Source organism: Bombus flavifrons, chromosome 13 (assembly GCF_040668555.2).
Source record: "Bombus flavifrons isolate JBK064 chromosome 13, iyBomFlav1_principal, whole genome shotgun sequence".
Taxonomy (NCBI): domain Eukaryota; kingdom Metazoa; phylum Arthropoda; class Insecta; order Hymenoptera; family Apidae; genus Bombus; species Bombus flavifrons.
In genome coordinates, this window is record NC_138454.1 from 8402594 (window position 1) to 8423925 (window position 21332).

Sequence of the window (21332 nt, forward strand, 5' to 3'; positions counted from 1 at the left end):
ACGTAATATTCATCCCGATTATGTTCTTCTTTCGATGTATTCATCTTTGTATGAAAATTCGACACCCTGTCTATGTATATATAAAAATGTTGCTATATCGTGTGACCGGTCTATTCGAAATATCTGCAATTTTTATTTTCGATAGAATCTCGATCCAGACATCGAACGAGGATTACCTGGAATTCGATATCCGTTCGAAGGACGAAATCGTGATCAATCAATCGATTGGCAGGCTGACACGCATGGCCAGAATGAACGGCGCCCTGTTTTCATCGATATCGGCAATTATGGATTGAAAAGCGACCATAAATTCTCGTGAATACTTTACACGTACGTACCAGTGCCTAGGCAGTGCAGGCCAAAGCAGAGATAAAATTTCATTGCGGTCATAGAAACGAGTTTTCGATGGAGTTGCCAGGGAATTGAATTTACCGAATCTCCCAGCGCTTGATTAAGCTGCTTTACAATCCGTTCATCGATTTCCCTGCAATTCTCCATTTCGAGGAAGCTCGCGCATATTACTACGATCTCTCTCCACGGTTAAATCTAAATCGCGACGATTTCGAAATTTTTGATCGAGACCGTCCGAAGATTAAAATGGAAAGTTGCAAGCTCGGATTTTAACGGTTTGGAAAAAGGATCGCCTAAAATGGGCTGGATCCGACAGCAATTGAGTTACGAGGGAAAAAGTTTCGAGCTGTCTGATTTCAAGAGGCTTGGCATTAGAAAAACATACCTAGAAAACTTGATGAAACGTATAGTTAAGAACGCGATGTCGGTAAATTTCATTTTAATTTGCAATTTTTCGATCAAAATTTACGGTACAGAGAGCGACGGTGTGAAACGAGTGGAAGAAGCTTAGGCGAATATACATCGAACGCTCGCTAGGCAAGAATCGTAACGTTATTTCGGATTTGTCGCAGTTTACGACAAGACTCGATCGTTCCGCGTTAGTTTTTCTGTCGCGACATCACAGAATCGAATAACCATTCCTATATCCGCTTAAAGCAATTTTTTGAGTGGCCTGTGATCTTGGCATCGATCGTGAAAACAGTATCGCTGCATTCTGGCAAACCTATGATGTACGTTTTGCAAGTTACCAAATACTTCTTTTTTTTTTTATTTACTCGTTGACATCGAACGAAACGGAACGAAATTCTAGAGGAATCGGCGTTGCTTTAGCCCGTACATTTTTATCGTCGCGGTAACATCGATATACAATATCGGCCAGTGATTCCCGTGTTATATCAAAATCACATGAAAACGTACACGTTCCATTAATTGTACGGATCTTCGTGTTTTGCAATTGATCGAAATTCATTTCCAATCGTTAACGATTATATCCGTCAAAGCGTTTGCAGCGACGTTGTTCGATATAGGCAGAGCTATAAGCTTCTGCGAACGAACGATGCATCGGCTAAATAGGGTGATAGCGGAAAGGCAGACAGAAAGCCAGGAAGAGGAATAAACGTAGGTGTGGCTCGCCGTAACCTCGCTGATAAAGCATCGAATACGTTGGACGTATGCAGCTAACTTCCAAAATAACGAAAAAGCGAGAGAAATATCCAGGTTGGTTTATCCGACTCTGCTCCGAGAACGAATATTCCAGCCAAAAATATCGTTGCGCTTAATCCGCAAACGATCATACCTACACACGAGTCGATACGGCACACTGGAACTACAGTTGGAACGAATTCCATCCGAAGAACCTCCTATGAAACTTGCTGCCGAGCCACTCCTAACTTTCCAGTGTCCGAAATAGGTTATTCGAACGATATTACGACAACGTGGCGATGAATGACAAAAGTTTTATGCTTATTTTCCAAGTGCTAGTAAATTGACTTGGCCTGATCGAGAATCCTTGTCTGTTTTAGTGCCACCGGAACAACCTACCATTTTGGATCAGTGGGGCAGGATAGTAAACGGAACGGCAGGTCCTTACGAGGAAGGCGATACACCTTCTCTGACGTGTCGTGTAACAGGCGGTAAGTCCAGCAAACTATTCGCGCGATACGCAAAAGTAACGGGTGTGTTTAATCTGCCGCTGTAAACTGTTGAAACGTTCTTGAAGGCACGGCAACAACTTTGGACTTGGTCAGCGGTCGAGAAGTTTCTATCCGTAGACACATCTATCCGCCAACCAACAGTTCCGCTTTTCCCCAAGTCTCCTTCTTGATCCAGCGAAACCTAAGATACATGAAATTCATTAAATACTCGAGCTCGTATCTCGCATTAGGCAAACCTTTTTAGCAGAACCATTTCGCAGGATTTCGAATTTTAGATGTGTAAAGATCGCATTCACCGGTGCGTTTCTTCGAACTGGTATTTAATCCACCGTGAGATCGTTGGCGGAAGTTCGATCGAAAAACCTTGAAAGGAAATGAAGAATGGAGAGAACGTAGCGTGGTACTACGGAGATGGTAGTGGTGAGTAGGGGAAAAGGAAGAGTTGACGGAGTCACCGGTGTCGCCAGTTATTAGATCAGGCAACTTTTTATCGACGAAGGGAGCTAAGTGAAAAGTTCTATGTTCGGAAGAACGCGACGCGGCAAGAGAGAAGGATGTGGTAAAATAGAGGCGAGGAGCAGAGGGTGCGGTGGATCAAGCGTTCCGAAGTGGAACGGGAAAGGAAGCACCAAACTACCAAGGTTCCGGTGTTTACTTTGGCAACTGGATCTAAATTTCTGTTTATAACTGCGGCAACTTCTTCGGCTGCCTTAAAAGATTATTTCCTTCCCTCTGGCCCTGCAGCCACTTTCCCCTCCTCTCCGTCGTGCCCAATCTCCTCTCAGACGAGGAGACGCTTTCCTGTCATTCACCCCGATTAAATGCGGTTACGTTCCGTCGAACGAGGATTTTTGCATGATTCTCGCCCACCTTCCGCAACTTCTCGCCCATTGTTCCCTGCAAAGAAATAATCACGGTACCGTTGAATCGCAGCAAAGATACGAAAACCGTTTCATATCAGATATATATCGTAAACTGGATAACTATGGTACAAATACAGAGGTATACGATGACGATTCAATACTCATCGTCGATCCCGACGTTCGATGAATACATCGAAATTCGAAGCCAGCAATACTGCCGTATGCAGATTCGATGGGAATTGCATCGACGCTGCGCATCGATCATACGCATTGCGGCGTATAAATTGAATATCGAGAAGATCGGCTTATCCTTAACAATACGCTAGCAAAACCCCTGCAAACGATCCCGATCCCGGACAACAAGCCTAGAATTTTCATTTAATTGTAAATCATCCTTAAACAGGGAAAAGAAGATCGTCTGCCTCTCGGTGATTCTATTTTCAATGAAATATTCATCTCTTCCTGTTCTCTTTTTTTTTTCGTTTTTCTACTGGATCGTTAGAGCGTCTGAAATTTATACTTGAAGCCAGGACAGTGTATCGGTTACCGATATCGTCTCCGTTTGCACACAAAAAGGCAACCATTGAAATTTTGGCGATCCCGATGTTTGTTCGATTTCAGGGAGAAACTTTCGCCGCGTCTCGTTTCTCTCCGCCTCTCGCTCGTCCTTTCGCCACGATTCTCGAGCCTCGATCTCGCGCTGTCTCGCTTCTTAACCAACCCAGGGTCGCCGAGGCGCGCGATAAGTTTCTGCCACCATTTCTGTCCTCGCGGCATGCCCGCAAAGATTTGCAATTCAATCGAAAAGCCGGAGGTCGGGAACGCTAGCCGTCAATGCGAAATTACGCCCTGGTATACTTTACCGATTAAATGTTAATGCGCGCGGCCCGACTTTGCCTCGCTCCCTTTGACCCCCGCTACGTTGCAGGATCGCGGAGAATCGGCAATGTAGGTTATTTACGCGGAAAAGACCATCACGGGAACGATACGATACCACGATAGATCCGATTATTCAAACGAAACGTCGCATAGCCTGGATCTTTTGAGCGTCGTAAAAAATTTGCCGAGCTCACGTTTTATTGCCAGCTTATTCACGATATCTGTATAGGCACTCTGTTTGAACATTTCGGAATTCGATATCGATTTTCGTCGGGGCAGCCTTTTTGCGGCCGATTTCGCAATGAGAATCGGAGAAACTTTACCAGTTGGCTAGAAAAAAAAACGTTATCGCGCAGTTGAATAATCGGTAGCTTTATTCGCGTTCTGCGCTGGTTGTTCTTCTTTATAGGATAGCGTGATCTCAGAGGAACGGCGAAACCGCATTTGCCTTTCGCGTGATACCGCCTGGACAGTATTTAATCTTTGTAGAGGAGCGAGTAAAACCGAGAGAAACGAACCAGTTGGAAATTCGGGAGCGGAAACCACGCGTCTCTTCGCGATTCTTCTTCCGGTTTCACAACGAAAAGAACTCGGTCTCGCGGCGCAACAACGCGATAAAAACACGTATACAGCGTTAAACGCGTGCTCGGTTCGACGTTAATTTTCATTGGTCGGTCTCGAAGCGAAACGCGGTCGTTTGAAACGAGAAAGCTGACGTGGTCGTGGACGCTGCGCGTTAATTACACGAGACACGCGTTAATACCTACGCGAGCTTTATCTTTCTCGCAGTGAACAATAAATATTTTTCCGCTGCGCCACCAGCGATCAACTGTAATTGACCCGAGTCGAGGCGAGAATTTCCCGTAAATGAAACTTACATTAATCTCGCAGAGAAATGAAAAAATTAGACACATCGACCGATCTTCCGTCGTTATCCGATGATCGACGATCCTCGATATGAAAGAAGATTAAGCTCATGGTTATTTCAAAAGACGTAACGTACAGTGAGATTGTTAGCGTTCAACCACGGCTCGTCTCGTCCTAGCGCATCCATAGCATTCTCTCAACCGCTCTATTATACGCGATTTACAACTAAGCCTAACTTCCTCCACGGTATTCCGTGTTATCTATAATTTATGAGAATAGCGGTGAGAAAATTTTACGACTCAGCCCGCTTGCTGGATTTATTGCCAATTACTTGACTTCGTGCCCGGAAAGAATCGAGGGTCCTACTTCGAGGGTGTATACGCACGTAAAGGTGAGGTTTTCCTTCCCTTATTTCTACCTACATATCTCTCTTCCCAATACTCGACACCAACTTTCCACTCCCTCTTCGTCTTCCACTATATACTAAGTGTATCCTAACGTAGAAAGATCCACTTTACGAGGTAAACTCGTTTCTCGGAAAATCATTTTTCCACTTTATCGGCAAGGTTTCTTCCTTTAAATATTTTCCCTCGATGATTACAGAGAAAGAGAGAGAGAGAGAGAGTGGACGTATTACAAGTTTCAGAGCAGCATTCTCGTTTATCGGAGTTCTCGAATCGAACGCTACGTCAGTGCCCGTCCACCTGCTCTTCTCCTCATCCTTTCTCGCTTGATTCCCTTTTCACCGTGGCGCGTCTCCAAACGAATCCCTTTGAGACGATCTGCGAACACGAAGAACCGATTAAAGGAAGGTCAAGGCGAACGGGAGCGGCTCCTCTTCAAACGAAAGGCTTCTTCTTTCGATTCGCTCTCCAACTACCGCACGCAAGAGTTGGTTAATTTTGGAAATTGGAACGGCGAAATCGAAATCCGCTTTCAACGCGAACGTAGAAGCGCGCGTGTGGGATATTTCACGTTTCTAGACCAACGACACACGGGGCAACGCAATAAGCCAGTTTACTCGAATAATAATTATCTTCGGGGAACGGAGAGAACTCTGACTTTCGAGTCATCGAGCGCGATGCACTTTGCCTATTTCCCAGGGGTGTGCGAATAATGTCGCGGGATCGTAATCTATCCGTGTCGTATTGGCCGAGTGCGGGGAATATTTATTTTTCAATCCTGCCCGTGAAACCGGAACTCGCAGCGCCATAAAAGATATTAAAAATTATTCGAGAGCGGAGGACGGGATGTGCCGCGCCGTTACGTCGCTACCACTTCCAAAACGAGTTAAATTTTCTCGTATCGGCATCGGGTCGCGTCGCCATATATTTGCCGAGCTTTGTCCATTAAAAATATTACGAGATTTCGCTGCGATATCAGAGCAGAGTCGGTCTTTGATTGCTTTTTCCATCATCTCACGGAATTCCAGCAACTTGAATTCTCGAACTTTAGTTCTCTTCTCTTCTTCTCTGACACTTGTTCTCTAATCTCGCTACGTTACAAGCACCGATACCACGTTGTGCCGCACTTTTACGCGGTAAGTGACCGTAACGCGAGACGTTTTATTCTTCGTTGACTCAACGTAGATTGTGAAATTCACTTGATCGACCGACTGGACGATCGCGTGATGAAACTACGATATATTTCCTGTCATATAGTCGCTAAAGGGACGCCAGACAGTAAGTCGAGCTTATCGACGTTTCCTCGATAATCCTAAATCAAGAGGCCCTGAATTAAGGCGACGCGGCGCCGCACGGCGATGAAATGAAGAGAAGCCGAAGGGTGGGCGTTGGTGGACGGGGCTGGGAACGGGGTGCAAGGTTGAATAAAGGGACCGGTCGAAGAAGGAACTCCGGCAAGGACGTCGAATCCCAACGGCTGGTATTTGCCTTAAGTAGAGTTCGAACCAACGGTAAACTTGTTAGATGTGGGCGAGTAGCTGCGGACCGGTCTTAATCCTGCAAGATATCGTCCGGTATCCGCGGATTAAAATCCGCACTTTAGTACCCCCTGCCGCGCAGATAGCGCGGCTGTTGTCGTCGTTTTAAGGGAGCCTCGGTTTTGGTGGGAGTTCAGATATAGTCCGGCAGTTAAAGTCAACGCCAGGGGCGTACCGAAGCCATTGCCAGACCTAACCCAGACCGGAGGTAAAGCCAGACCATCTAGTCCTTCTCCCTTTCCGCAGCCACGCAACCACGCTACGACCTAGCTCTCGCCCCTAAGCACTCGTGCAAACGACCTCGCGGCCGAGCTTACGAATTAACTGGCCAAGCTCTATCGTCGTGACCGTATTCCGTATTCCGTCTGCATGAAAAATCTTTTGAAGCCGATCTTCGATTGGCGCAAAGAGAATCTAGCGAGTTGCGAGCAGAGATGAAATTTTCCAAGGCAAAGACTAAATTCCAAGCTACAGTTTCCTTTTCTCTATTCTTCCTTCACCGTCCCTTTTCCCCCCATCGAAACGTACGAAGGAACGGCAGAGAAATCAAAAAGAACGAGACGGTTAAAACGCAATCTAGATCGACAAGCGCCGTGAATAACAATGACGCGAAGTTAATCTAAGCTAGCTTCCATCGGAGATCAGACTTGCAATTTTAAGTGTCGCGGCGATGTTGCGTCGGGCCTGATTAAATTGCGATTCCAGTATGGTACGGTATCGTGAATAACAATGAAACGGCGAACGTAAGCTGGCTCGAATCGGCTATCGGTATACTTGCGATGCCTGTTTTCACAACGAGAAATTCCGCCGACCGATAGACGCACCAAGCTTCTTCTCTCTCTCTCTTTTTCTCTCTCTTTATGATTTCTGACCCATTACCGGCGCATACCTGCCTCTTATAATGCTCGTATATCACTGCAGCTATTTTATCACCTTAACCGGCAGCTTTTTCAACAAAAATATGCATCTAGCCACGGAACCGCGTATTATTCGCGAGAGATATGTAAATCCGTGATATAATACGGAGTCTATCCACGGAACATTCCGTCGAATCGAGAACTCGATGCGATATACCCTCGCTGCTCTCCTCCGACCATTTATTTCCGATAAACGCTACTTTCGTGAAGCACGTAGATCGCGAAGGGCGACCGGCTAAAGAGATCGAACGAACGCCCAGCAAACCCTTATTTATCATTCGAACCGATACTTATACGTGAAATTTCAGCTCGATTCTTTGGGTGCACGCGATCGATTCGGTATCATCTTACTCTCCTTCTCACCACCATCTCTTACTCTCTCTTCCGATGAAATCGGGGCCTGTTATAGTCTTGCTTTTTAATACTTGAGCCGCTTTGATCCGCTCTTCCGTTCATCTGTCCTTCTATAATTGATATTTATCGATCTGACGGAGAAACGAGAGAGTATAACACGCGCGGATATTGAAGCGACCGGCTCCGAAGCAACTCGAAGTCTGCCAGTTTTTGTCTGAAGTACCGCATCCAAAACTCTGGGGTATCGGCTAATTTAAAAGTTCCCGGCAACTCATCTAGCCTTTAGTAGCTCCGACCGAACTCGTCCCGGCCCTCTGTATACGATTCCCCTGTCCACTCGCGTTCCTCTCTCCATCCAACCAGCTCTGCCCTACCCTTCCTTTCTCTTGCCAAACCGCGTTTCGTACTCCGTTTCTCCTTTGGTTTCGCGAGCAACCGTTCCAAGTCTTTTCACCGGGGTCGAAATCACTTTGCACGAGTCGTTACGTCCATACGGGGCCGCGATTTCCTTCGCTTTCGTGGCTCGGCCTGATGTTGTCGCTCGATGTTTCGTAAATCTTCGCGAGCGCTCGTTCCGTTCGATCGATCGGTTTATCGAGTCGAGTTAACGTTTCGCCGAAACGAACGCGAGAACGCAGTTTCCGTTTCCATCGCCGCTTCCGTTTCCGCTGTCGCGGCACAGCGACGAATAAAAATTACGAGCTCTGTATCTTCCACGAGACGCATCGCGTCGTTCTTGACGATACGTTCGTTTGCTTTTCCAGGCAAGCCAGAACCCATGGTCCGGTGGCTCGTCAATGGCCAAGTCAAAGACGAGGAGTACGAGAAGAACGCTGGCGACGTCATAGAAAACAGGTACGCCGACGCCTTGTTTCCTTCCTCGTATCGCCACAAGCGTTCCAGTTAATCTTCATTTCCAATCTTCTCCTCCGTAGGCTGACTCTGCAGCCTATCACTCGGTCGGAGCTCGGGGCGAATTTTACGTGTCAGGCAAGGAACACGGACCTGATCGAGCCAAAGGAGGCCTCGATTACTTTGGAACTTAACCGTGAGTAACAATTATCTCGTCTTTTCTCTCGTCATACCACCAACCATAAAAGCAGAGGAAGAAAGCAGCGAGAGACGAGATGGACGTCGAAGGGCAAAAGAAATCGTGTAATTCCCCGGGGTTAAGAGCCGCTAGGCATAGCCATAGGCGATGGTGGAGCGTCGTTAAAAGAGGAATGAAATAAAGACAAGAAGTAGATACAAATTCTTATCGCGTGGCCAACAAATCAGAAGCCTCACCCCGAGCCTATCTTGTCCCGCATTAACGATAACATCTACGAGACAGCAAATGTGGGCCAACATCCTTTGCTCCCTCGCCGCTGTGAATCGCCTTTAAGGGAAGATAAGGCAAGATAAGACGAGAAATATATTAAATCCTGCCTCGAGCCCCACCTGGCTCATCCGTGTCTCTCTCTCTCTTTCTCTATCTATCTATCTCTATCTCTATCTGACCCTCTCTCTCTCTCTCTCTTTCTCTCTTTCTCCCTCGCTGCAAGAAGCCGAAGAACCATGAAAGCGGGCAAACCTCGGGCTTTCTCAAAATTAGAATTCTTCGTTAACTCGCGACCGCCCAATAACCCGGAACGACGAAATACTAATTTCGAGAGTAAACTGAAAAATTCATAGATCAATTATCTGGCCTCGCGCGGCACGGTTACCGCTACAAGGGAGAAACTAGAGCGAGGGGTAGATTCGCCTAAAGGAAATTTCATTCCATCCTACTACCATCTCGCTGTTCGACGAATAAACGTTCGAGGAAATTCTACGAGATATTTACCGAAGCCTCGTCTATTTCCGGCGAGTCGACGATGTTGGAAAAAAGGAAAGCAGTCGACGACGGCGCGAACGACGACCGTGATTGATCGGCACTGAATGATCCGTCCTTTCGAGAGTCAAGAAATTTTCGACCAAGCGAATGACGAAATTGAAGACCCGTTATTGGCGAACGAGAACACCCATCATAGCGGCGAACGAAAAAAAAAAAAAATCTGCGCTTCGTGCGCGAGATAACGGAACGAGGGGGGCAAAGAGAAAGAAGGAAGGGGTGAGAACGGAATAGAGCGAGAGGAATGGCGAGGGGGAGGAAGAGGAGCAGAGTGGCCGCGGCAATGGTGTACGCGTACGGAAGAGAGAAAAAGCGATGGGGACGAAGAGGGAAAAAGGGAGATTGATCGATGCTCGCTCTTTGATTTTTGCGACCTGCACCAAGTGACCATGCATCGAGCGTGTATTCATCTCATGGCTGGTGGAACAAAAAACGAAAGAGAAATTAAAAAACCCCTGAACGGTGACGAGGCGAACCGTTGCCGGGCTAGACGGCTGCCGGGGAAGCGCAGGATAGACGAGATTGCGGATAATCGAAAAGACCGGTGATTCCGGAAATCCGGCAAATCAAATATTTGCGTGCACGCGATCCGCTATGTTGTTCGCTTAAAAATTACTAATGTAGCAACACTCGTATAATTCGTACGCATTCTCTCGGTTGTTTACTGTATTTAACTAATCGTAAACCGAGTGAGAAACAAATCGATATAATGGTATTTTCGTAGATAATTCGTGGCCGTGTCTTTCCGTGCATTCTCGAGAATGCCGCGTTACAACTGTTCGCAGAGCGAAGCAAAACGAAAGGAACACGAGTAGAGGAGAATGGATGCGCGAGAAAAATGTCGAAACTCATTATCGCTGGCAGTCGGATGAGAACAGAAATGGTACAGTGGTACGGTGTACGAAGCCACGGACTACTATTCTCGTAGTTTTCATATTTCACGCACGAACGGATCGTATCTGGCTGGTATTGGCCAATTGGATACTCGGATTTATCGTCCGTCAAAGCGATCGTCGCCTCGCTCGGAACAGTATCGTTCCACGCGTTTACACACGCGTTGAAAAATCAATGTTTACCTCGTGTAGCGATCGTTATCACGGCAGAAGCTCGCGAAAGAAATTGGCAAATAATTTGCGATCGAATCTACCTTTTTTGCGATTCGTGTCCGCCGATTTTCCGGCCGATCGATCGATCGGAAGAGAGAGACGAACCAACGGACAGAAAGATGGAAGATTAGCAAACGATTATTGGTATTTCTGCGGAAAAGCCCGAAAGCGAACGCCCTAGGGCCGAGAATCGTTCTTCGGAAATGACAAATGACTGGCAATCGACCTGTCGGGGTTTTACAACGTTAAATCGGCCGCACGATTTGCATCGAGCTCACGTATCCCCTGCCCGTTTGTCCGCCTTAATTATCGGTTCACTTTAATTATCGCGCCCGATTAGCGTCGTCGGTCCGTGCGCGGTTGCGAGACTCGGTGATTCGAAAAAAAGGAGAACGACGTGAAGCGTCGACATCGAGGACCGATCCGTCGATCGATCTATCGATTGACAAACGTCGTAATTCTCGTTGGTTGATTTTCAGTGAAACCGTTGACGGCTACCATAAGGAGGCCAGGGAAAAAGGGAGTCGGAAACGAATCTCTGCTGGCTGGGAAACGGTACGAGGTGGAATGCGAGACCATCGGTTCGAGGCCACCGGCGGTGATAACTTGGTACAAGGGACGAAGAAGACAGCTGAAACACACCACGGTGAGAAAAAGAAATAACGAGCGATCGAGGTTAGAAGCTTAGTCCGAATTCTCTACCCCGTTTCGAAAGTCTCGCGTGCAACCTTTGTTCCGGGAACAAAGCCTGGTTCCCCTTGGTATCTCCTTTCAGCCGAAGCTTTCTGCTTTTTTTTTCCCCTCGTCGTTCGTGCGAAATAAACAAAGGCGAGGTGCGGCATCGCTAATGCTCGCGTCGCTAAATTTCCTCGGCAAAGTTTCCGTTTCTCGTAACTCGTATCCGGTTTGCGGTGAGGTCGTGTCGGAAAGACAGGAAGGTTCGTTGCGAGCGAACCCGAAATTAAGACGCCGCGGTCTAATTTCGTCGGTTGGAAATTCGATTTCCTCGGGATAATCTCATAGCGGCCGGATAATACGATATCGATAGACACGGCGGGGCGCGACGTAACGCAGCATCGTGCCGGTCCGACTAACTTATTATCGTCGTCGGTAGGCGAAAATATGTGTTTCCTGTGCGTGGCCTGCTGGTCCATTATCCGCGCAACTAGACCCCGATAATCCGCTCGTTATCGCTTTCTAATTATTAGCGCATCACCTTAACGAAATTTGTCGCGTTTGCGACGAAGGAACAAAAGGTAGCAGGCGGCATTTAATTAACACCTAAGCTGCTTATTATAGTCGGCGCGTTGGGCTTGCTAGTTGTTAATTAACCCGGCCCGTTCTCCAGGGCTGGACGCAGCTACGATGAAATACGGTAACGCGTGCTGACACTAAGGTATTTCAATTTCACTTGGTCGAAATTTAAATCAGAATGTCCGTATCCCGTAAATTACGCCTCGCTACTTCCGCCCTTTCGCTTTACGTCTTTCTCCCAGCGAGCTAATAGTCGCCAGCAGCGGTTAAAGACACTCGCGAACGTTCCTTTTGCACGCGGCAAAGGAATATCGTTAGACGATATTCGCGCGTCCTTGTAATTGAAAAACGATCGTCCGCTAACGAGTCTTGTCGCGATTTAACGAGAACTGTGCCAAGATTTCGGGACGCAGGCCGAGCCGAAGCGACGAAGAGGCGAACAATACTCGATGAAACAGTCGCTAAAAACGTGGACGGCTCGATTTCCCATCGCACAGTAGCTGGAACCGGAGTTACGAGCAGCGAGTATCGAACTATCTTTCGAAAGAGCTCTCTTCGAGGTTCGTGGTCGAATAGAGGAAGGAAAGAAAAGGTAACGAGAGAGCGGAAAGGAGACATAGGCAACGGTTGAAAAGGTCGAAACGCTCCGGGGAACCGATAACTATACCCCTCGGCGGCGAATCTTTTCCACCGAAGAGATTCTCGGCTCGGAAACAGAGTCAAAGCGCTGGGAAGACGAAGACGCCGAGCGAAGCCTCGCGTCGCGTCGCTTAGCGTCGGCCTTTGAAACGGAACGGGACCAAGCGCTGAAAGTGCAGCAGGGCAAGAGAAATGGCGGCACTCTGCTCGAACGGATTGGATTCGCAGGTTCGAGTCGCGTCCGATTGTACGAGGAAAAGGGGCTGTATAAGGGCGGGAGGGTCGGAAGGTAGGTTCGAGGCTGGCACTTTCGGGGGACGTCGATTGAATTACCAACCACATCTGTCGACTGCAGATATTTTCATTGGCGGTATGCTAATTGGTCATTACGCAATGTCGACTTAACCACCCTGCGATCTCGCCTCTCCTTCGTTTTCATTCCACGAATCTCGCTAACGCTTATCTTCGATGTCCTAACGAAATCTCGCGATGTCGCAGATCCATTTACGTTTCTTCCAGCGGCTGTGCTGCTCGAATTAAAAGTTACTACTTCTACTGTGAAGAATATTGGTGTATACCGACACTTATATAGTTTCTCGATTTTTTTTTTTTTTTTTTTTTTTCATCATTTTAGGGAACGATAGTCGAGAGTTATTGGAAACATAAAGGGTTTTTATTTCATTTGATCGAAAAAGAAAAACAAAACAAAACGGGAACGACGGCACAGTAATCGAACACGGGTTGTTTTTCATACGATATTAATTTCATTTAATATTTACCGTTTCTATTACCTCGTACGCCGTACGTCGTTACGAATGGTTTTCCGTTCGTACGATGTTTAATAACAAAATCAAACACGTTGTTTTTATTTCAATATTACTCGTATAATAGCAAGCGAAAATGAAAGTGAACGAAAGTCGAGATCCGGTAGATGACTGTTGGATGAGATTCGACGGACGCGTAACGACATGTCCGCTAGGATGTGTGGTGAAAATTACAATGCCACTGTGCGTCGTGACCGAGAAACGGATGATGCGCTTACAAAGAATTTATTCGAATCGACGGAGAGTTGGAAATTGATCCAGAGAGCAACGAACAGCTGTATGATTTGTTGGGGGTGCCTGGAAGATCGAATCTGCTGTATTTCCTGTATTTCGGTGGACCCGATATGGTGGAAGAACATCGGTCGATCCGTCCAGTAGAGAACTCTCGACTCGAAGTTGCGATATTCGACGTTTCCAATAACGCGGCCACGAAGAGCATTGCTATTGGCTACGAAATGAACCTGCCAAGATACATTCGGTACACGAAAGGCTCGAAACCCTTTGTTCGCGACAACGATGCGCCATTACGGCGTACGTCGATTGGAGAGGGAACAGGAAAACGTGGAAATCATTAGGAAGCATCGGAACGATGGAGTCGCGGATTTTAACGAAAACTTTTCGCTGGTCGGAAGAAACGAGAACGCGTTCGAGCCACCATTTTTCCTTCTCGACGTGGCAAAATAATCGCCAGATAGGAATAAAAAGGACGAGAAGGAGGGCGAACGTGGAAAATAGAGAGATAACCCGTGGCGAAGCGGCTGAGCTATTTAGCGGAACCGTGAATTTGATCGACGAAATGGAACGTCGATGAAGAGAAAGACTCTGACGCGAAGCCGCGCATTCCGACAGCACTTTCAAAAGCCATAACTACGAGTTTCCAGCCAACTACGCACCACGTTACAAAGTTAGGAGCCCTTTTAGGTTGTTTGGAAAGCAGAGCGCGAAAATCGGCGTCTACGCCGATAGGAGTATTCGATGCTTGCCGATAACGTATGTAGGTAGAGGTGGCTAGGTAGGTCGGAGAGCGCGTTTTCCTCGACTCCTTGGAATACTAAGAGAGGAGAAAGAGAGAGAAAGAGAGAGAGCTAAGCTTCTCGCGAGTTGGGGAACATTTTCGCGAAAAAGCCCCGGTCTGCTGCTTCTCACCGATGCCGTCAACGCATCAAGGCGAGGCAACGCCACCACGCAGAGTCGGGGATTTTCTTTGCATTGCAGCAGCATTCGCGTTCGCGAATGAAATGCAGCCTCTCGGATCCGGCTGAGAGGTCGGATTTGTCTTTACCGAAACGATCGACAAGAGCGTAATTCGCCGCCATTAAAGCGATTTTGGCTGGACCGAGATATTTCTGTGGCAAAGCGGAAGATACGAAAGCGTCTATGGTGGAAAGTACGCGACAGAGTGTGTAGAGGGAGCGAAAGAGAAGATCGAAGATAAGATGTAGTTCGCGCGAGAGATCTCGTCGATTCGTAATCTCGTCGCAATTCGAGTTAATCTGGCGCTCGGTCGAGCGAACAGATACGCTGGTACCTAAATCACGACTGTTAGGCAGAGGCCCGAGGCGGTCGCATTATCGATAATCCGGAATCACAGATGTAACGTTGGCCGACCAGGCTCAGGGCGCACGTGTACAGCTCCGCCGTTGTCTTCGGCACGTTGACGCGCGACCCTAATTAATTTCGCGTTGTTCATTAACAAGCCCTGCCCGCAACGCTTAACGACGCCTCGGCGCGGCGTATCCGTGCACCAGCAGTCGCAATATCCTCGCTCGTTGTCGCACCTGTGCTCTCCTTCCTTCTCTCTCTCTCTCTTTCTCTCTCTCCAAGCCCTTGTACTCTCGACGCACGGACCAAGACTCTGGCGTACGGACTGATTAACAGAGTAAACGACAGTCACCGATGGAAACTCGGCTGAATTCTAATTCGAGCAAAACACCCGCGTCCGTGACGATTCTGCGACCATCTGGAGCTCCAATTCAACTTTTATGCGATGAAATTAAAATTCTTTGACGAGCCGTGGACCGGATACGTGTGAAGATTCGCCGATGAGACACCGCGTTGCCGGACATCGAACAGTCACGGAACGCGAGGAATTTTAATGAACCTTGCAGCGCCTTCGCGACATCCACCGCTAGTTGACTTCCCCTTCCGAGATGGATGTCTCCCTACGAGAAGGAACAACCACGAACCAACCTCTATCCAATCGCCAGACCTGCGATCGCACGAACCAACGGTTCGTGACTTTCGGTATATTCCGTGTAGCACTTGCTTAAAATCACCGGGGAATGACAGAGATCGAGGGTTACAAACGAGAAACGTAGTACGCCGCGCCGTTAAAACGAACAGGCTGGACGATAAGGCCACGTCGTTGCTCGTTTACGCGGCGACGCGTCTCTTTAAAATTCCCAGTGGCACAAGCGTCGGATAATAAAATATAGCCTCATAACGTGGCTTTAGAGAAGAGAAGGAAGAGGGAACGACGAGGACGAGCGCTGCGGTCCCGAGAGAACGGTGAGAAAGAAAAGGGGTACCAAGGATACCGGGATAACGTAAGGGTTGAAGAAAGAACCAAGGAGAGATATTAACGTAAGCAGATTCTATAAGCAGCAGAACACGTAGACCGCTTCTATTGCATTACCATCCTGATTATCCCATAGTCATTCAGGCTGTCTTTAGCCGTTCGCCACGCGTTCCGTATTACGTGGTTTCACGACCAGAAAGCGTTTCGTTAGCGAACCGAAAGTACCGAGAAAACTGCGATAGGGTCGACGTGTAATCGCGCGATATATCATCTTTATTTCCTACTCGGTCGAAACGCGAACGCATCGGTGCACTTAAGAGCGTATAAATATTTCTAAATGAAATTCCGCGACGCCTTTGCGCGTTCCGGTGCCCTCTTGTGCTCGTCGCCACCTTGCCTTTTCCCTCCTTTTTCTCGGTTGCTGTGAGAACGTTCGCGCGAAGAAAATTAGACGAGCGCAGGGAAAAGTATAATTCCGGCGGTTGGGTAACGACAATTCCTATATTACGCGCAGAGGAAAGAACATCTTTTTTGCGGCTGAGGAGCAGAACTTCGAAGTGAGAAAAACTGAGGAAGAATAGGGAAGAGAACGTGTCCAACCGGAGGAAAGTTTTGGTTCCGACCCCTTAACGCGCTTCCGCGTCGAGCGTAGTATCAGTTGACACGCTTTGAAACAAAATTCCCGGTCGAAGTAGCGGCTGGCTTTTTCTCTCGACACCGGTGGAAAATAAATAGAAAAACGCGAGCGAAGAATCTCGCGTCAGAAGCTGCCGGTAAAATTCACGCTCGGTAGAATCCGGTGGTACTCTTTAGAAAGGATTCCACGGCGTTAGCAGCAGGACCCGGGTCCTTTCGAGTCCGGGCTAACAGGAATGAATTTCCAGCAGATGTTGCCAGCGTTGCTTACGGTCTGCCTCTCGACCTTAATATAACCAAAATTAACCATGCCGAGTTGCCGTCGAACTAGTTTCCCATTTTTTCTCTTCGCTTTTTATCTTTTACCTTCGTTCTCGTTTCTCGCCATCTTGCGCCGCGGAATTGAATCGAGCGACGTCACTGAGAACGGTATTCGCGATACCTGGTAAAAATTATTATCTGCCAAAATTACATTCTTCCGTACGGTGACAAAGTGGCGGTGCGAAAAAGCAAGCGTCCTCTTCGTTGCGAAATGAAGAACGATCGAGAAGGTTGCAAAAACGGCGTGAAAAATACAGTATCGAAAGCTCGTTCGGTAAAACGGACGAAGATTCTCACGTGGCAACGTTTTCAAACGTCAGACGAAAACGTTAAACACGAGAAGAAGAAGATACCTTTCCCAGGATACACAAAACTCTACAGCGTGACGACGTTTCGTCAGAGTTTTCTTCTTCAACGATCCAGAACGATTTGCTGGAAAAGCTCGGGCATCTTGTTCTTCTCGTAGCCGTTCACACGGCTAGCGTACCTTTACGTAGCTTCTCGTCATTTGAAACTCGAATAACTCTCGAATACGAAGCGAGCCATCGAGCTCGATCATTTAACTGGCCAAAGAATACAAACTTTGCGTAACTTCGAACGATCTGTCACGCAGGAGGAGAGATCGGAGAATCGGACGGTGAGCATGGTGGAGTTCGAGCCAGGGGTGGAAGATCACGGGAAATCGATCACCTGTAGGGCCGAAAATCCAAACGTTACGGGACTGTTCGTGGAGAAATCCTGGAAGATCGACGTCGTCTGTAAGTATACGATAAATATATATTCTATTGCTCTTTTCGCAGAGATCCCGATTCGTTTCTTGGTACGACGTTTTACGAGCGGACGTGACGTTAAATGCATATTCGATGATTCGTCGTGCTAAACTTGCTCCGCGTTCGACCGACGCTTCTTAATGTATGCATACGCGTCGCGCGAACGTCATAAAAAAATAGAGTATCGCCATGGGGTTGGCGTATCCCTTGCTCTTATCTTCTATCGAGGCGCATCGTGAAATCGGCCGATTTACGAGCGTTTTTACGTTGAACGCACACCTCCCTCCAGTCGCCCCTCTCTTCCTTTTTCCCTCCATTTCCTTTTTTCTCCCAACCCTTGTTTTTACAGCTGCAATAAAACGGCCTCCGCTGGATTTCGAGCGAATTACAGCCGAAATTCAGCGAAACCGATCGTTGGTGTTCTTCCGCGGAACCGTTTTCCGATCTAGTTGATCGTAAAACAAAAAAAAAGATATATGTGACATATAGGGACGAACAGCTCGTAAAGAGAAAAAGGATGCCATCGATGAATTCGGTCGTTCCGATTGATCCACGAGCTTCCACGTTTCTTTTCTTCTATCTTCTCCCTTTTGAGCACAGGGGGAGGTGGGTATTCCGTCATCTCGACTCGTTCCATTTCGCGCCCCTATGGACTTTCCTTTTTACCATCCTCGTTCGTGGAATCGGTTAAAAAGTCATGACGCGAACAGACTTTCTTCCCGCGGAGCGTATTTGTCGACTTTGCCAAAAAACAAATTCGTCCGTCGCGTAAAAACCAGATCGTGAAAAGACGATCGTGGATAATAGCACACGACCATGCATTCCTTCTTACGAGATTATTGTTATTCGTTACGCATCTGCGTGCCGTGTACATAGGCTACGAAGGACTGTAATTACCTCGTCTTACAGCGTAGCCACGAAACTCGTCACAGTGCGTTTCTATGGAACAACGACGGATCTAAAACGAATCAAAACTAACTTCGGCTACACTTGTTACGCTTCCAGCGGATAAATCGAACGTAAATGTAGTTTCTGGTGGAAATTCCAGCGTCCTGAAACTTTATAGTTTTACACTTGTCAAGATCTAATTAAGATCTGCTTAAGATTTTCAAGATTCTTTCGATCGGAACGGAAGCACAGCTCGTAACGGAAGCGGCGTAACTTTTTGCAATTAATTATTTGGCAACTTTATAAGTAGAAAGTAAGGGCAACTGATTCCTCGTCATTGGTATGATTTTCCGCCAGTTCGTTTCACAGTTTCCAGACCGCTTTTATCAAACACTGTCCCGTAAGTAAAGTACGCGCGTAGATACGCCAGGTATATCGACAGTAGGAAAGAAACACGCTCGATAGCGTCTGAGGAAAAAGCGCGAGAACAGGAGAAATAACGTGACGTCGTGTATCCAATTACGTTGACCGTCGAGCAGTATCGTTGAAATTACGCATTACCTTGGGAGCCGGCCCCGGGTTTTTCGTGCTCCACCTTCGTTTCCGCCCATACACACGAGCTCTCGATTCGCGAGGAACGGGGAAGAAAATGAAAGGGGAGGATAGTGGGTGGAATTTATTGCAATCCTGGACGAGTATCTCGCCTCGGTGGAAGAAGAGCGGAAAACAAGGGACAGGAGCGACACGGCACGATGCAACGACGGAGGTTGGAGAATTAAAAAGTGGCGGCGTTGAACTTGGGGCTGAAGGGAGAAGAAGCAGCGGGTAGACGCGATCGAGCTAATTAATACTATCTCGAAAGAGCAGTACACGCCGGTGCACGGGGGAAAAGAAGAGCCACCGGAAAGGAGGGAATTTATCGTGGCGCGCGATAAAATCCTGCGAGAACGCCCGAAGAATAAACTCCCCGACGAGAAAGCGAGCTAAGAGGAACCGGTATGATTAAACTAATGAAGACGAGAGATACAAGAGGCAAAGAAAATACTGAAATTTTTCGAGGACGTTACACCAACCAGGAAAGAATCAGCTGCCAAGCGAGACCGTGAAGCCAGACTGGAAGACAATCGAGCTAGCGAGACCGTGGCCGATGTCGTCTGCTAGAAGAATACGAAGAAATTACGCGAATAAGCATGCGCCAAAACCCGCAGAGATTTGTCTTCTTTGTAATTCACCGGCAACCCTGTGGCCACCGTGGAACGAGCGTACGTGGCGAGTATTTTGGATTAAGATAATCCCTTGACATCGAGACGGTCGTATATCACAGGCAAAGAAGCTTCATGGTCAGGAAAAAAACGGGAACTTGAGAAACTGAGCTTGGAAACCGGAAATACATATTTTTGGTATCGAAACTACGGATAGGTTGTCGCATGATGAGGACGAACCGAGAGAGCGTGCCTCGACCTGGTATCAGGTTGATGAAATTCTACGAGGGTGGAGCCTACCGTGACGATAAAACGTATCCAAACCCTTCAGCGTATTCCTTCTTTATGAGAAAAAATAGTAAAAGCTTGGCAAGGAGATAACGCGTATGCCTGTTATCTATTATCGGAGTAAATCGTTCGCGATTATTTACTTGATCCTCGCACGTACACCTTCGGCGATAGGATCGCGTTTCTACTTTTGATAATTCAATCGAGACGCTATTCTATTCTTTCTGTCTCGTTGGTGATCGCTTCGATTAAAATCTGTTTCCAGATCCGCCGATCGTGTCGCTGAACCTTGGATCGACGCTAAGCCCGGAGGATATCAAGGAAGGCGACGACGTCTACTTCGAGTGTCACATCAGAGCCAATCCTCCCTGGTCGAAATTGACATGGATACACGACGTACGTATGATTTCATCGATTAATATTCCGCGTAATCAACGTCGCTGTCTCGTTGCCTTTCCTACGATTATAGCTGCTGGTATACTTGGGCGGATACACGACGTAATAATTCGTTGATAGCGTGCGCTGCACGAATCGGACGTTTTTTTTTTTTTCTTTTAACAAAGTTATTTCAGCCTTTGGAATACGGTATTTCGTGCTCCGCGGGTACACTATTATGGCGCTATTAAAAGCCTGGGTGTATCTCGTAAAGTAGAAGCTCGCAACGCAGCGGCACAAAAATTCCCGTACACTTAGCGTGCCACAATAGCGGAAACATAATATGCCAGATTCGCGGAGAAAAATCTCTGGTGGACAAAAAGGCAGCAGCGTGCGTCCCTAAATTTACAAGCGAGCTACGTTACAGGTAATTTACGCGACAACGTCCGCGAACGTAAAGAAAATCACCGTGGAGGGCGCGTTACCGTAGCCAACCAAGTCTTATCCCATATAATGGCTCGTATATTTTACTGGCTAAAACTTTGAATCCTTTATTTGCATAATATATGAGATCGTTCGACAGGCTCGATCTAGTACAACGCCGTTAGAACGCGGAGAATTAAAGCGTCGCACCGCGCCTCACCGCACCGCGAAACACGCCACGCTGAAAGCCGATCATCTCGCGGATTTATGGCGAAAAGCGATAAGAGACTTTCAACGTACTCCTTCTTGCCCTCCTTTTACCGTTACAGGCAAAATTACGTTTGTTACCGTGAATGGCAAGTTGCTACGTTCTTCCAACGTTTAAAC

The 21332-nt window shown here is 47.5% G+C and overlaps 1 protein-coding gene across 2 annotated transcripts in view; it reads left to right on the forward strand.

The window, feature by feature from the left end:
• The window catches only part of LOC138186344 (kin of IRRE-like protein 1), a 256576-nt gene that overhangs the window by 201469 nt on the left and 33775 nt on the right, over positions 1–21332 (forward strand). For both annotated transcript variants that reach the window (XM_069126144.1, XM_069126143.1), the window contains exons 4-9: positions 1875–1985; positions 8593–8683; positions 8764–8876; positions 11287–11453; positions 17613–17757; positions 20413–20543. In XM_069126144.1, coding sequence (XP_068982245.1) covers positions 1875–1985; positions 8593–8683; positions 8764–8876; positions 11287–11453; positions 17613–17757; positions 20413–20543 — 758 coding nt within the window. The remainder of the gene's footprint in view (positions 1–1874; positions 1986–8592; positions 8684–8763; positions 8877–11286; positions 11454–17612; positions 17758–20412; positions 20544–21332) is intronic.